This window comes from Crotalus tigris, unplaced genomic scaffold (genome assembly GCF_016545835.1).
Source record: "Crotalus tigris isolate CLP2741 ecotype Arizona unplaced genomic scaffold, ASM1654583v1 scf7180000020000.429882, whole genome shotgun sequence".
In the NCBI taxonomy this organism is placed as follows: Eukaryota; Metazoa; Chordata; class Lepidosauria; order Squamata; family Viperidae; genus Crotalus; species Crotalus tigris.
In genome coordinates this window covers 80,235-96,245 of record NW_024097814.1, presented here as the reverse complement: position 1 = coordinate 96,245, position 16,011 = coordinate 80,235, and the positions used below count along the sequence as shown (strand labels likewise).

General features: G+C 42.7%; 1 protein-coding gene across 1 annotated transcript in view; it reads right to left on the bottom strand.

The window, feature by feature from the left end:
- Window positions 1-4,675, bottom strand: part of LOC120318035 (dedicator of cytokinesis protein 4) — a 335,809-nt gene extending 331,134 nt beyond the window's left edge. The window contains exon 1 of the mRNA XM_039365226.1: window positions 4,543-4,675. Coding sequence (XP_039221160.1) covers window positions 4,543-4,675 — 133 coding nt within the window. The remainder of the gene's footprint in view (window positions 1-4,542) is intronic.
- Window positions 4,676-16,011: the final 11,336 nt, after the last annotated feature.

The following is a 16,011-nucleotide window of genomic DNA, read 5'->3' as shown; positions in this document are numbered from 1 at the left end:
TGGAAGAGATCAAATTAATAAATGAAGAATTATTGAATAAGAAATAGAATATAGTTGAGAAATGTAAGAATGTAATTATGGAAATAATATGCTTAAATAAGAGAAATTATGGACACCCAAATTGTAAAGAATATTTTTGTTTAAGGCTAAGTTAGATATGGTATTTGGAAATTAATAAACCTAAAAACAGGGTTTGATTTATATCGATGAAAGGTTGCTGATAATTTCTATTGATTAATTGAATTATTATTTAGGGATGTATTAATGAATTAATTTTACTTAGAAATGTATTAGTTTGACTATATTATTCTAATTGTCAGAGAGGGAAATTTTAAGGAGCATTATTTGAGCTATATATGTATGATTTTATTGTACCTAACTGATTACCCTATCTCCACGTTCTTTCTTAAGTGTTCTGGTGTAAACATGGAAAAATCAATAAAATTGTTTGGAAAAAAAAAGGAGCAATCCCCCCAGAAACAGTTTCACATAGGAGAGAAAGTTTATCTCTCAATCAAATACCTTAAAATAAAACTACCATGTAAAAAGCTAGGACCTAAATTTATTGGTCCTTTCCCTATCGTAAAAATCACAAACCCTGTCACAGTGGAGTTAAAGCTCCCACGATTCTTAGGGAAAATACATTCAGTTTTTCATTGCAGTTTGCTGAAACCAGTTATAGAATCAACATTGAGACCAGTACCTCAAACCGCCCCAGGTCCCATTGTGTATCTATGCTTGTTATTTTTCAGGAACTGCTTTCTCTTTAGGAGAGTCCGATTGGCAACTTCTGAAATGAACCTGGCTGCAGCTATCTTTTTCATTCTAAGTTGCCACAGGTTGAAGGGAAGGGGGGATGGAAAAATGACAGCATTGCTAGATTAAACATAGAGCAGTCCTGTGGGAACCAAGGTCATTCCCACAGGAGCTGGAAGGTGGAGAGAAGAAGTTTCTTCTAATTGCTTTTATTGGGTAGCATGATCAACAGCATAGCAGAGGGGAGGGAATTGTTACATTTAGTTACATTGAATCTCTAAGGGAAATTTTAGAGTGAGTTTCATTTTTGACCATGCCAATATTATGTATCCAATAAACATGTTCTTTGAGGAAATTTCAAGTCTCAGTGTTCAGATTTGTTTGGGTTCATTAGTTGGAACCTTGACATTTTTGGGAAAATTGAGCAAGAAAACAATTTATGGTTCACAAAATAGATTTTGTAATTATATTGCATAATTTTAAAGAATACAAAGGAATAAAAAATAAAGATACAAATGACAAAATGAAAAATATAACATACATAAACACATTTTCTCCCCTTCTGTTCTTTTTCCTCAACCACTAACCATTAATATTTATGGTATAGCTTTAATACTTAATATTAAACATTGGAAATTTTTGTTATTTCCAGAACTATTCAAAGTGCTAAAGACCTACATATTTTTTGTAATATATTTTATTAATTTGTTAAACATAAATCACTATAATTGGCTAACAGTGTGTTGTCTGGGTTTACATAAAACAATCACTAACAATTGATTTCTATAATCCATAATCCACATAATGGTTTTAGTTGATTTCCTTTTTTCCCCAAAATGTCCTCTTTTGCAAACACTGAGTTAATACAATTCTTATTGTTTTGACAGATAACAATTAAATATATAATTTTTCCCAATATTCCTAAAAATAATAATCACACCAGTATAACATTTCTTTTTTATCCAATCATTCTGGTTGCCTTATCATAGATCCTGTTATGGTCCTTATTTAAATTTGTTTCTTCCACAAAATTCAAAATATTCTTACTGGTTAAGATTTTCTCAAAAATTAATTACATTTAAAAATTTAAGTCTATTTTTTCCATATGAACCATCTCAGCACTTTTACATTTCTTAAGGAATAGATAAAACAGTAAAAAAAGAAAGGAGAGCAAGAGTAAAGAAACAAAAAATAGCATACTTAGAATATATATCCCTCCTAAGCAAATATATATTTGTTTCCAAGATTTCTTATTCTTTTTAACCATAATTAAAAATGTTTAATCTTTAAATATTCCATTTAATACATCTAGTCATCTAGTCCTTTAACTCTTATTCAAAACATTTTTATCGATTATAATTTTCTTAAATTCAATCTTATTTAAATATCTAAACATTTCCTTTATCTAAGCCATTTCAACTTTTTTATATTACTCATATCAAGAAATAGGATAAAAAAAGGGGGGGAGTATACTATATTATTTAAGGGATTCATCCCTCTTAGAATAACATATATATTCCAAATCTATTTCTTTAACCATATTCAAACAAATGTTTCTTTTTTAAGTATTCTCTCTGGTAGGTCCCATCATCTATTTTCTTGATTTCCACTTTAGTCTTTTTCCTTTGCCCAGTATCTTTCTTGATCCATGTATTTTGCTGAGTTGAAAAGTGTTTCCATATGTTCACAAATGTTACTGTAGATCAGTGTTTCTCAACCTTGACAATTTTAAGGCATGTGGACTTCAACTCCCAGAATTCCACAGCCAGCATTGCTGGCTGTGGAATTCTGGGAGTTGAAGTCCACATGCCTTAAAATTGTCAAGGTTGAGAAACACTGCTGTAGATATAAAAAGTAAATCAGGTGAAGTGCTTCTGCCCTTCTCTGTTTGTTGAAAATCTTTTTCTTTCTCTCCGCTTCCCTTATCATTTCATTTCTCTCCGATGTTCCTGACATCTCTACAGTCCATTTTATCCAATCTGTTTTCTTGTCTTCAGATTTATTTTAGTCTTAAGGGATAAGTTGTTTTTTCCAATTCTTGTGATTTTTTCCCCACTAGGATTAAATCATATTTCCTTGTTTTGTTAAGTTCCATCTTTAAGTCTCTATTCTCAATTTTGTATCCACTTATCTATTTTACCTGCTCCTTCTCTGTTGTTGTTTTCTGGGAATTTTTTTTTTTGTACAGTTAACTTGGAAATAGATTGATTTATATTTTCAAAGTTATTTTGGATTTCTTTGTGGTTTAAAATCATTGTTGTTTGAATTAGTTGCAGTATACTATATATCTCCTCCTGTGAAGTATTTATGTTTTCTTGATATGTTCTTTCTACATGTCTCTGATCCGTGACGACCAAGAATTTGAGTTTTTCTCTTCTTTTCTTTTCTCTGCAAATAGCTTTAGAGTCCCGGTTAAATAGATATTTGTAATCCAAAGAGTTCAAAAAAGATTTTTTTTCCTGAAATTTATAATTCTCTCTTTTCTACAGCCCAGATTATTGTCTTTTTTGTCAAAGCTGTTCTTTGTTGTTAAAGCTTGGAAGGTCACAAACACAGATTAGCTTTTCCCAGGTTTTGCCAAGTCTTATATGAAAGTCATAACTGTCATAATCTTCATCCACCACTAGGTGTCAGCATCTGTTTGTTTTTCAATTTCCAAAATGAACAATTGTTTTTAGAATGAGAGTCTTAACCATTCAACAATTTTAGATTTATCCAGATTTAAGTTTTAAATTATATTTATTTCACTTCCATATATTTTGATCCTCCATAAAAAGATCAATTCGCTGGTTCCGTTAGTATAAGGGTGGAGCGGAAATCCCCCTCCTTCCCTTTTGGAGGTATTTTGCTTCTTGGAGATCTTTTCCAAGAAATTAAATATTGAATAGAAAAGAGAAGGGGCATTGTCTTACCTGAACACCTTTTCTCAGCATGATGATGTAGCATCCACCAGTGGGTAATCTCAGCCTTCCTGCTCAGTTGAGACTAAGTCAGAACTTTAGCCACACCTCCCCTGGGTGGTGCCTTCCCAGTTTTTGATGAGGCGAAGCATCCATGACAAAGTTTGGCGCAATGGCTCCTCTTACAACTACACCTGCCTAGACTGTCGCTAAGGGTGGGTGTGGATGCTACATCATCATGCTGAGAAAAGGCATTCAGGTAAGACAATGCCCCTTCTCCAGCATGATGAATGTAGCATCTACCGGTGGGACATACCAAAGCACCCATGTCCCCAAGGGAGGGAAGTCTAGGCATGTGTCCCCTGTGAGGAAACAGCCTGCTGCAAAAAACTTCTACCAAATGAAGCATACGCCGCAGCGAACTTATCAAGTTTGTAATGCCTGATAAAGGAAGAGGGAGAAGACCAGGCCACAGCCATACAGATCTCTTCAACTGAAGCCTGAGTAGACTAAGCCGCTGATGTGGCCTCGCTACATGTGGAATGAGCGGTAATGTGTGCAGGTACCGGGAGAGACTGTGATCTATAAGTGTGAGCAATGCATGCTCTGATCCATCTTCCAATCATTGAAGATGACATCTTTCCCATGGAAGAGGGCTGGGGGGACACGAACAGGGCCTCCAACTTGTGAAAAGCAGCGGTCCTCTTAACATAATGGTGCAGAGCCCTGCGCACGTCCAGTTTGTGCCACAGCCTCTCCAGATGATGTGACGGGTTGAGACAAAAGTCTGGAAGAACCAAATCTTGGGACCTATGGAACTAGGTATTGACTTTCGGAATGAAAGAAGGGTCCAATCTAAGGACCACTCTGTCATCCAGAAACATACACAGGTCGCTTCTGACCGAAAGCGCGGCCAGTTCCGAAATATGTCTTGCCGATGTGATGGCCACCAGAAATGCAACCTTCAGAGAAAGGAAGTGAAGTGAGCAAGACCGGATGGATTCAAACGGGGACGTCATGAGGGCCTGCAACACCTTAGGCAAGTCCCAGGAGGGATAGCGAAGCACCGTAGGAGGCTTAGCGTTAACTGCCCCTTTTAGAAAGGCACCAACTGCAGGGTGCTGTGATAATGGAACTAAGTTGTTGCATGTGAGGACTGTTGATAAGGCCGCAACCTGTCTGCAGAGGGTACTAAGTGATAGACCCTTATTCAGGCCCTCCAAGAGGTAGTCTAATATGTCAGGAATGGTGACCGCCAATGGTCTAAGTTTCTGTTTGGAACACCACATGCAGAAGTTTCTCCACCTGGCATTGTAAATCCTATTGGTTGAGGGTCGCCTTGAGGCCTGGATTATTGAGATCACCCCAGACGAATAGGATTGCCTAACTAAACTCTCCCGTTCAAGTGCCAAGCGGCTAGTTGAAGCCATTGGGGGTCTGGGTGTTGAAGTCTCCCCTGACTGACAGAGATGCGACCCGGCAGAATCCTCCATGGTGGGAAGAGCGACAAATCCACAAGGTCGGCAAACCATGGTCACCTTGGCCAGTGTGGGACAACTAAGATTACTTCTGCCTGTTCTTGGAGAATCTTGCGGATGGTCGCTGGTATCGGGGGAGAGGAGGCAATGCATAAAGTTGCCCCCTGGGCCACTTGCTGCAGAGGGCATCTGTTCCCTCCTTTCCCGATGAGGGGAACCTTGTGAAGTACCTGGATAGTTGGGAATTCGTCGGGGAGGCAAACAGATCCACTTGTGGTTGTCTGAATCTGTCTGAGATTTCCCTAAACAGGGGCGGGTCCAGTCACCACTCCGAGTGGTTGACCGTGATCCTGCTCAGGGAATCGGCCTGACGATTCGCTTCCCCAGACATGTGCTCTGCACTGATAGATTCCAGGTTGGACTCTGCCCACAGACCCAAGTCCAAGGCCTCCAGCATGAGAGACCACGCCTGGATCCCTCCTTGTCTGTTGACATGGGCCTTGGCTGCTACGTTGTCCGTCAGTATTAGAACATACTGTCCCGCCACAAAGGCGAAGAATTGATGGAGTGCCAGATGGATTGCTTTGAGTTCTAGCCAATTTATGTTGTGTGATAAATCTGACTGGGACCATTGACCCTGTGCCACGTGAGTCTGTAGGTGGGCACCCCAGCCGAACGGGCAGGCATCTGTAGTCAAGGTTAGCCTGGAAGGCTCCTTGAATAGGGATCCCCTGTTCATTGCTGATGACGTCCACCACAGAAGGGACAACAGTGTGTGATGACCTTCCTTGTGGAAGCACTCACATTCCGTTTTTGGAAGGGAAGGAGGAACCACTGGAGTGCTCTGGAATGTAGTCTGGCCCATGGAATGATTCCCAGACAGGAGACCATCTTCCCCAACAGCTGAGACAGCTGGACCAGTGGAACCACCTTATCTCTCCAGATCTTGTGGACAAGTGACCTGATACTGTCTTTGCGTTCCTGGGAGAGGTAAACCTTGCAAAGATTGGAGTCTATTATTGCTTCTAGGTGAAGGAGGTGAGTTGAAGGGGTTGTGTGACTCTTGAAATTCACGGAAAATCTGTGCTCCTGAAGAGTATTGATTGTGAGTTGAAGGTCTGATTGGGCAGAACGGAAAGAACTGGATTGGATAATGATATCATCCAGGTAACATTGTACACGCACTGGAATTAATCTGAGATGGGCTGCCAAAACTGCCAATATCTTTGTGAATACCAGAGGGGTCAAGGAAAGCCCAAAGGGTAGAGCCCTGTACTGATAATGCTGGCGCGCGTAACAAAACTGGAGGAATCTGCGGTGTTGTGGGAGGATAGGGACGTGGAGGTACACCTCTGTCAGGTCTATAGAGGAGAGGAAATCCCCTTTTCTGATACTGGCCAGAATGGATTTGAGGGACTGCATCTTGAACCTCCTGTAGGTTAGGAAGTAATTGAGTCCCTTTAAATCCAATATGGCCCTCCAATCTCCCAAGGCTTTGGGAACCACGACAGAATGGAATAAAATCCCCTTCCTCTCTGTTCCAGAGGTACTGGTTCTATGGCCTTTATCTCTAACAGATGGGATATGGCTGTGGATACTAACTCGGCCTTGCTTGTTTCTTGAAGTGGGACACTGACTAAATCGATCTGGAAGGGTGGTTATAACTTCCAGTGCGAGACTGTATCTTATAGTCTCCCTTACCCAAGAGTTGTTGGTGGTAACCTCCCAAATGTCACTGAACTGCGCTAAGCGACTATCTATAGGAGGGTCCACCTTGGCGTCACTTGGAATGCCTGTAAGGGCGACTCCTGGACCCTCGAAAGGGACACTGAATAAACAGACTGAATTCCCCCTCAAAAAGGAGAAAATCTTTACACGAATACAAAAATTAAAAATGGATATAATTTGTCTCCAAGAAACACATATTAAGAGGCAACATTATAAGTTGTTAGAACAACCAAAAATCGGTAAACTTCACGTTGCATTAGCACTTCAAAAGAAAAGAGGAATAGCTTTATACATTAAAGAAAAATGAACCCTAAACAAATTTATGAGTATGAAGAGGGGAGAATATTAATGGTGGAAATAATGATAGAACAAAAACAGACTCTGATGGTAGCAATATATGCACCAAACAATAAACAAGAACAATTTTACCAAAAATTACATTTAAAAAAATTAGATTTAAACTATCAAAATCTGTATATAATGGGAGGCTTTAATGCAATAACAGATGGAACTTTGAACTATAAAAGTCCTAAACAAGGGAGGAAAGGAGGAAATATATTACCTAAAACATTTTTAAAAATGGCAGAAAAACTTTATATCCAAGATATATGGAGAGAGAAAAATCCAAAGAAATTACAATATACATTTTACTCAAATAGACATAGATCATGGTCTAGAATTGATATGATATGGACATCTTTGGAACTTAATATGATAATACAAGAAATTGTATCAAAACTAATTTTTGGGCAGACCATAACCCAATAAAGATGACTTGGAGAGCAACTAAGAAAAAATTAAGATGGTCCTTGAATAAATCTATACTGAAAGAAAAAGAATTTATATAAGTAGCGACAATGGAAATGGATTTTTTCTTCAAAATAAACAAGAAAGAAGAAACATCACTTCAAAATGTGTGGGATACGGCTAAAGCATATTTCAGAGGGTTGGCTATAACCTATACCGCTAAAAAGAATAAAGAAAAGAAACAGTTAAAGTTGAAGGAAGAATTCAGAAAGTTAGAATCAGAATTACAAATAGACCCACAAAAGAAAATACTTAAGAAACAAACGGAGATAATAAAACATAAATTAAATCTACCCGAGACGGAAATGATGGGTCAACAGATTAAAAGGGCTAAACAGAACTTCTTTGAAAATGCCAACAAGCCAGGGAGATGGTTAGCATATAGACTGAAAAAAGAAAAAGAGAAAAAACTGATAAACAAGCTGCAAGATCCGAAAAGTGAATTACAGTTTCAAAATGATACAATTAAAAAAAAAATCAAAGATTATTATGAGATACTTTACAAAACAGAGGAAATTCCAAAAGAAAAAATACAGCAGTATTTAAAAAAAGCAGATTTACCAAAAATTTCAAAGAATATTTGAAATATACTAAATGGAAAAATATCAATGATGGAGACTATAGAGGCTATAAAAAGGCAAAAAAAATGATAAGACTCCAGGTCCAGATGGATTACCTGCAGAGCTTTATAAATCATTGCAAGATGTATTAAACTGGCAATTCATGTTCCAGCAACTAGCGAAAATGGATTTTGGAGAAAACTTTATAAATGTTAACTAAAACAATTTATTGTAAACAAACAGCCAAAATAATTGTAAATGGAAATTTTACAGAAAACTTTAACATTAAAAAAGGCACAAGACAGGGATGCTCACTATCCCCATTATTATTTATATTAACACTGGAAGTATTGAATAGAAACATCAGACAACATATAGAAATTAAAGGACTGGAGATAAAAGATGAAAAATATAAACTACAAGCATTTGCAGATGACTTGGTTTTTATACTGGAAGATCCATTGGAAACAAGCACTAAACTTATGGAGAAAATAGAAGAATTTGGAGAAGTGACAGGGCTGAAAATAAACAGAGAAAAGACTAAAGTGCTAACAAAGAATCTAACAGAAAAATAAAAAAATCATCTAACAAAAGAAAAACCCCAAATCTTCAAATAGTTAAAAAAGTCAAATATTTGGGAATTTATCTAACAGCAAGACGTGTAACAATAAAAGAAGATAACTATATAAGAATGCTAAAACAAATAAAATTGAATCTGGAAAAGTGGAAAAACTTACAACTTTAAACGCTGGGGAGAATAGCAACAGTGAAAATGAGTATATTACCAAAAATACTCTTTTTATTTCAAACAATTCCTGTAAAGCTGGGTAAAGCCTTTTTTGATGAACTGAATACAACAATACCGAAATTTATCTGGCAAGGAAAAAAAGCTAGAATTAGACTGAAAATACTCGAAGAAGCAAAAGAAAGTGGAGGATTTGGACTGCCGGACTGGACGTTCTATTACCAAGCAACTATTTTAACATGGCTTAAAGAATGTATAATGCTTAGAGACAAAAGACTATTATACCTAGAGGGGCATGACCTACAAATTGGTTGGCATGCCTTTCTGTGGTATGGGAAGAATAAAACACATAGATATTGTCAAAACCACTTTATAAGAAATGCACTTTTTTCAGAATGGGAAAAAATTATATTAAGATACCTGGATGGCGTTCAACAATGAAAGCTTTCGCTTATCCAAATTTAATTAACTATGACAAAGTTGTGACTTATAAAGATATTTTGAACAATGAAGGAAAATTGAAAGACAGACAAGATTTACAAGAACAAGGTATTGATCTATCATGGTGGCCATATCTACAAATTCAAACGATATATGAAAAAGATGTTAAAACAATGGGATTCTATAAGGAACAGACAGAATTTAATCAGATACTGTTAAAAGCAGATGAAAAGTTGATTAAGAAACTCTACTGTTAAACTTAAAGATGGAGGAAGAACAAGTTAAAGAAACGATGATAATATGGGCAAAGAATTTTCGATATAATATAGAATTAGAAGACTGGCAAAAGTTATGGGAAAGAAATGTTAAACTAACTAAAGCAGTGGCATATAAAGAAAACTTATATAAAACGTTTTACAGATGGCATATGACACCAGTGAGATTAGCAAAAATGTTTAAAAATACTTCAAACAAGTGTTGAAATACAAACAAAGGCCAGGTACTTACTATCATATCTGGTGGACATGCCCAAAAGCAAAAAGATTTTGGTTAAAAATACATTTATGGTTGGAGAAAATTACTAAAAAACAAATAGACTTTAAGCCAGAATTATTTTTGTTAGAAGGGGCGTTGTTTTACCTGAACGGCTTTTCTCAGCACAGAGATGGATAATCCACCAATGGGTTTAGACTGTGTTCCTGCCCAATCAGATCAGTCAGCCAAAATTGCAATGCCTGTCCTGGGCTAGCGTCTCCCAGTCTCGACGCAGGTGAAGCCATGACTGACAGCAAGACATGTTGGCTCATAAATCTAGCCCTAGACCTAAGCAACCTACAAGGGCGGGAGTGGATTATCCATCTCTGTGCTGAGAAAAGGTGTTCAGGTAAGACAACGCCCCTTCTCCAGCACTGGAGATGGCCAATCCACCAATGGGACATACCAAAGCCTACTGTCCCTGAGGGAGGGGAGCAGGCCTGTCTGGCATGGCACTTTGAGGTACGACCTGCTGGAGAACCCTCCTACCAAAGGAGGCCTCCGCTGAGGCGAACCTGTCAATCCTGTAATGCCTTATAAAAGGAGATGGTGAAGACCATGTGGCCGCTCTGCAAACGTCCTCAATGGATGCCTGAGTGGCCCAGGCCACAGAAGTAGCCATGCTACGGGTCAAGTGGGCCGTTATCTGTCGTGGAACCGGCAATGATTCAGCCTGGTATGCTCCCACAATACACGCCCTAATCCACCTGCCAATCGTGGAGAAGGACACCTTCTGACCCTTGGAAGAAGGATGGAAGAAGACAAAGAGAGCCTCAGAGTTGTGGAAGGCAGCTATCCGTGACATGTAGTAACGGAGCGCTCTGCGGATGTCCAGAGGGTGCCATTGCCATTCCAGGCTATGAGATGGGTGAGGACAGAAATCCAGCAGCATGATTTCTTGAGGCCTGTGGAAGAGAGAATTGACCTTCGGGAGGAAGGCAGGATCCAGACGAAGGACCACTTGAAAAAGGCACAAGTCATCTATGACTGACAGTGCCAATTCTGATATTTGTCGTTCAGAGGTGATTGCCACTAGGAATGCGACCTTGTGCGATATGTATAGTATATTGCATGTCTTGAGGGGCTCAAAGGGCAGTCTGGTTAGAACCCAGAGGACTCGCGGCAGGTCCCAAGATGGATACCTGTGCACTACAGGGGGCTTGGTGTTAGTAGCCCCCTTGATGAAAGAGCAGATCAAGGGATGATGACCTAGGGAAACCGCTCAGTCACAGGTAAATACAGTGGAGAGAGCGGTGACTTGTCTGCGTAATGTGTTTGGAGCCAAGCCCCTCTCAAGATCCTGTAGAAGGTAATCCAATATGTGTGGAATTGTCAAGTCTGGAATGGTCAAGTGGTGGTTCGAGCACCACGACCAGAAGTTCCTCCACGTGGCCTCATAAATACAGTTGGTAGAGGACAGGCGGGAGGCCTGGATTACAGTAATGACCCCCAGCGAGCAGGACTCCTGGGACAGGATCGAGCGCTCAAGTGCCAGACGGCTAACTGGAGCCATTGGGAGTCTGGATGAAGAAGGGTCCCCTGGCTGAGTGAGACCCGCTCTGGGGGAATCCTCAATGGGGCCCCTAGAGAGAGGTTCACTAGGTCGGCGAACCATGGTCTCTGTGGCCAATATGGGGCCACTAGAAGAATCTCCGCCTGCTTCTGAAGAAGCTTGCGGACAACTGCTGGAAGAAGAGGAAGAGGAGGGAAGGCATAAAGCAGTCCCTTCGGCCATGGGCCCCGAAGAGTATCCGCTCGTTCTGCCCCTGGAGACGGAAAGTGGGAAAAGAATCGCTGTAGATGAGCATTTGTCGGGGAGGCAAAAAGATCTAGAACTGGTAATCTGAAGCGGTGGCAGATCTCTCTGAATCTGTGTAGAATTGGATGTAGGCGCCATTCTGAATGGTCCACCGTCGCCCAGTTCAGGAATTCAGCCTGAGTGTTTGCCTCCCCTGAAATGTGGTCGGCCTTGATGGAGGCCAGGTTGGCCTCTGCCCAGGAGCCCAGCAGGAGTGCCTCGATCAAGAGTGCACGAGATCGGGTGCACCCTTGTCGGTTCACATGTGCCTTGGCAGCCACGTTGTCTGTGAGGACCAACACGTGATGCTTCGCTATTGTGCTGCGAAAATGGCGCAGGGCCAGGTGTACGGCCCTGAGCTCTAGCCAGTTGATATTGTGCCAAAGGTCGGAGCGGGACCAACGGCCCTGGGCCCACTGTGAGCGAAGGTGCACTCCCTAGCCGAACAGGCTGGCATTGGTCATAATGGTGAGTCGATCGGGCTCCTTGAAGTGAGACCCCTTGAGCATGGCCGACAAGAGCCACCATGTGAGGGATCGCAAGGCATGAAGCGGAAGTCTCACCCTTTGATTGGAGGAACTGATGTTCAGTCTCTGGAAGGGGAGCAGGAACCACTGAAGGTTCCTGGAATGGAGCCTGGCCCAAGGTACAATTGCAATGGCTGAGCTCATCTTCCCCAATAATTGGGAGAGGCTGGCCAACGTTACCATTCGACCCCTGCACAATTGAAGAATTGAGTCCCTGATGCTGTCCTGGCGTTCCTGGGATAAGTAGACCCAGCATTCCACTGTGTCTATGATGGCCCCTAGGTGAAACACCCTTGTTGTGGGGATCAAATGGCTCTTGGAGAAGTTCACCGAGAACCCATGATTCTGGAGCAGTATTATCACTAGTTCGAGATCCGCCTGAGCGGTCTGGGTCGATGATGACTGGATTAAAATGTCGTCCAGGTAGCATTGGACTCTGACTTGCACCATTCTCAGGTAAGCTGCTAGAACCACCAGGATCTTGGTAAAGACCCTCGGAGCCGAGGATAGGCCGAACGGGAGTGCCCTGTACTGATAATGATGTCCCCTGTGGGCGAATCTTAGAAACCGGCGGTGGGTGAGAGAGATGGGGATGTGGAGGTACGCCTCTGTGAGGTCGATAGACGTCAGGAAGTCCCTCCCTTCTTACGCTTCCCAAGATGGACTGGAGTGTTTGCATCTTGAATTTGCGGTATGCAAGATGATAGTTTAATCTCTTTAGATCCAGGATAGCTCTCCATCCCCCTGACGCCTTGGGGATGACGAAGAGGATGGAGTAAAATCCCTGACCTCTCTGATCTAAAGGCACTGGTTCTATGGCCCGTATGTTTAAGTGGTGACCAACGGCCTCTCTCATTAGTTTTTTCTTTGTTGGATTTCTTAGTTGGGGACAAGAATTGAAGTGATTCGGGGGATTGGAGATGAACTCCAGGGACAGTCCGTGACGCACAGTGTTTAGGACCCATGCATCCATGATGGTGGCTGCCCACTGGCAGAGAAAGAGAGAGAGTCTGCCCCCGATGGCAGGATATGTCTGAGAGTCACCTGGATCGGCGGAATGGGTAGCCGCTCCGCAAAAGGGCCATTTGCCCTGAAATTGTTGTCTGGGTCTGGAAGCCTGTCTGTCAGACTGTCTGTCCTGTCTGTCCTGTCTGATAGGGAAAGAACTGTTGGTCTGGGAGTAGTTGAACCTAGCTCCAGCGCGAAAGGGCTGCCTCCGTGAGTAGGTATTGGGACGTTTGTCCGACCGTTTAAGGATGTGATTAAGCACTTTACATTTATCCTTATTTTCAGTGAGGTAAGGAATCAGAGCTTCACCAAACAATTTCCCTCCCTGATAAGGAGCTGCCGACAAGCGCCATTTGGACTTGGCGTCAGCGGGCCAGTGTTTCAACCAGAGCATATGGCGGCCAGTGACGCTGGATGCCATGGCTCTGGAGGAAAATCTGGCGGCCTGGAGGGTGGCGTCTGACGCATATTCTGTAGTCGCCAACATCTTACTGAGATCTTGATGTGTGCGGATGTCATCCGCCAGTATTCTGGCCTGAAGCTGTCTAAGCCAGCGGAGAGCAGACCTGTTAAAGAAGGATGCAGAGGTAGCTGCTCTGATAGCCCATGCCGCGGCTTGATGCGTTCTATGGTAAGAGAGTTCACATTTACAGTCCTCAGCCTTGAGGGCCTCAGACATGTCGCCAGGAATGACGGTTGGAGACACAGGGGTCATAAAGGTTCATCTACCGCGGGCACCTCCAGAGCCACCTCCAGGTCCTGGGCCACGTTATAAAATCTTTTCTCATTGCTACTTGGAAGGGGAAAAGAGGCCGGGGATACCCATTGCTTTTGGACCGTGTTGAGGAACATGGGGGGACAGGGAATACAATGTTGTGTCGTTACCGGTTCGGTGAAATTCGGATCCGCCTCTGAGTCTGGAGCAACTGAAGTTGCCAGCATGGAAGGATCAGGTCCAAGATGTGCCATGGAAGTGGCCTTGTGAAGCAGGGGAACAAAAAAGCAGGGTTAAAGAGACTGCTAAGTGATGGTATCTCAGGGGGGGTTCCTCCTCCTCAGACATTGGAATCTCCGGGTCAGCCTCGTATACACGAGATGACGAGTACTCCAAGTAAATGGACTGTGAAGGGGAAGAAGGCACGTGATAGGACTCAGTAGCCAGCTGGTGAGCTCTACCACCTGTGCAATCATCTCAGCTAGGCAGTCCTCCATGGTGAGGGGGATTGGTTCACTTGGTCTAAGCCCGGGTGCAATGGGGGTGAAAATAGCTTCAGGGGCCACGCATTCACCCCGTGAAGTGGGGGGCTGAATGAAGGGATGAACCCTGTCTGTGTCCCCCCGATGCGGGAGATGGGATAGGTTCTCCTGTTGACCATATCCCCAGTGGAGAAGCAGAGGGCCCCAGGGGCAGATCAAAAGAAGACACTTCGGCTTGTGAGGTCTCCAACCTGGCTAGCTTCTGTGCTTTAGAGAATTCCTTCTCTAGGGCTTGGTGTCTCCTGGTGGCCTGTTCTTCAGCTCCCTTGGAGGTCTTTGGGGTAGACCGTGCCCGGGCCTTGGCCGAAATCTTACCTGCAGTCTCTTGATTAGTGGATTTATGGCATCTGGCAGTCAAGGAGGACGGAACTACGTCCTTTGTGGAGGGCCTAGTATCCTCCATTCTCGGTTAATACAGGAGTACAATGGTATCCGGAGACTGCTATTGGTTGGATAAGAACAGGCGCGCTATAGGGGACGCCTGGTATCCAGACCGAGCTATTTGTGTGGATAAGAACAGATGCAGGATAGGGGGCGCCTGGAATCCAGACAGAGCTGTTTGTGTGGATAAGAACAGACGCACAATAAGGGGCACCTGGAATCCAGATAGAGTTGCCATGTGGATAAGAACAGGCGCATGACAGGGGATGTCTGGAATCCAAATTAGAGCTATTAATATGAGTAGGCCTAGGATCCCAATTGGGTAATCCTGGTTTTCAGGGAGACCTGGAGACACCAAAACACCCAGAAATTGAATCCAAGGAAATTAAATGCACTTGAAAGAATGAACAAACCATATAGAGTCAAACCAGCTAAGAAGGCTGAGAAATGGCTGACCAGAGTGGCTGTGGAGATGAATACTAACTGAGTCCTGAGAGGCCTGAAATGGAGTTTAAGGTAAGAATCTGAAATGGGATCCTACATAGAGAATAGAAGGCCTGTGCGAGACACAAAATGGCCACCCCTGAGGAAAAAGGAATGCCTGAAAGGTATATAAAACAGTGGCCGGTATGAAAATGGTGACCATACACTCCCTGGAAATCTCTCCTATATTTCAGCCCTCTGAGCACTTTATTCTGTAGTCTCTTGGGAACCAAGAGAAAATGAACTGGAATGCATGGGGGGAATGGAGGAAGGAGCCCCTTCCTCCATTGAGTCCGTTTGCAAGCTCCTCAAAATGGCTGTTGTGTGAGGGAACTGAGGCAAGGCCCGAGCGCAGGAGGAGTACTACTGAGGCTCTACGGCCCAGAACGCAGCCGGCAGCGAGCTTGGGGCAATCAGATATTTCCGATCTCTCCGCGCCGTTCCTTGGCGAGGGAGGCTGCAAACCCCCTATTTTTCGGCGTGCCTCTTCAAACGGCCGCCTCTCAACTGATTTGCAGCTGCCCGAGGGAAGCCGCGATCTCGCTTAGGAGACTGTAGCCAGTAACTCCTACCAGCAAGGCAGAAAATAAATGGGCCGTCCTGATTCC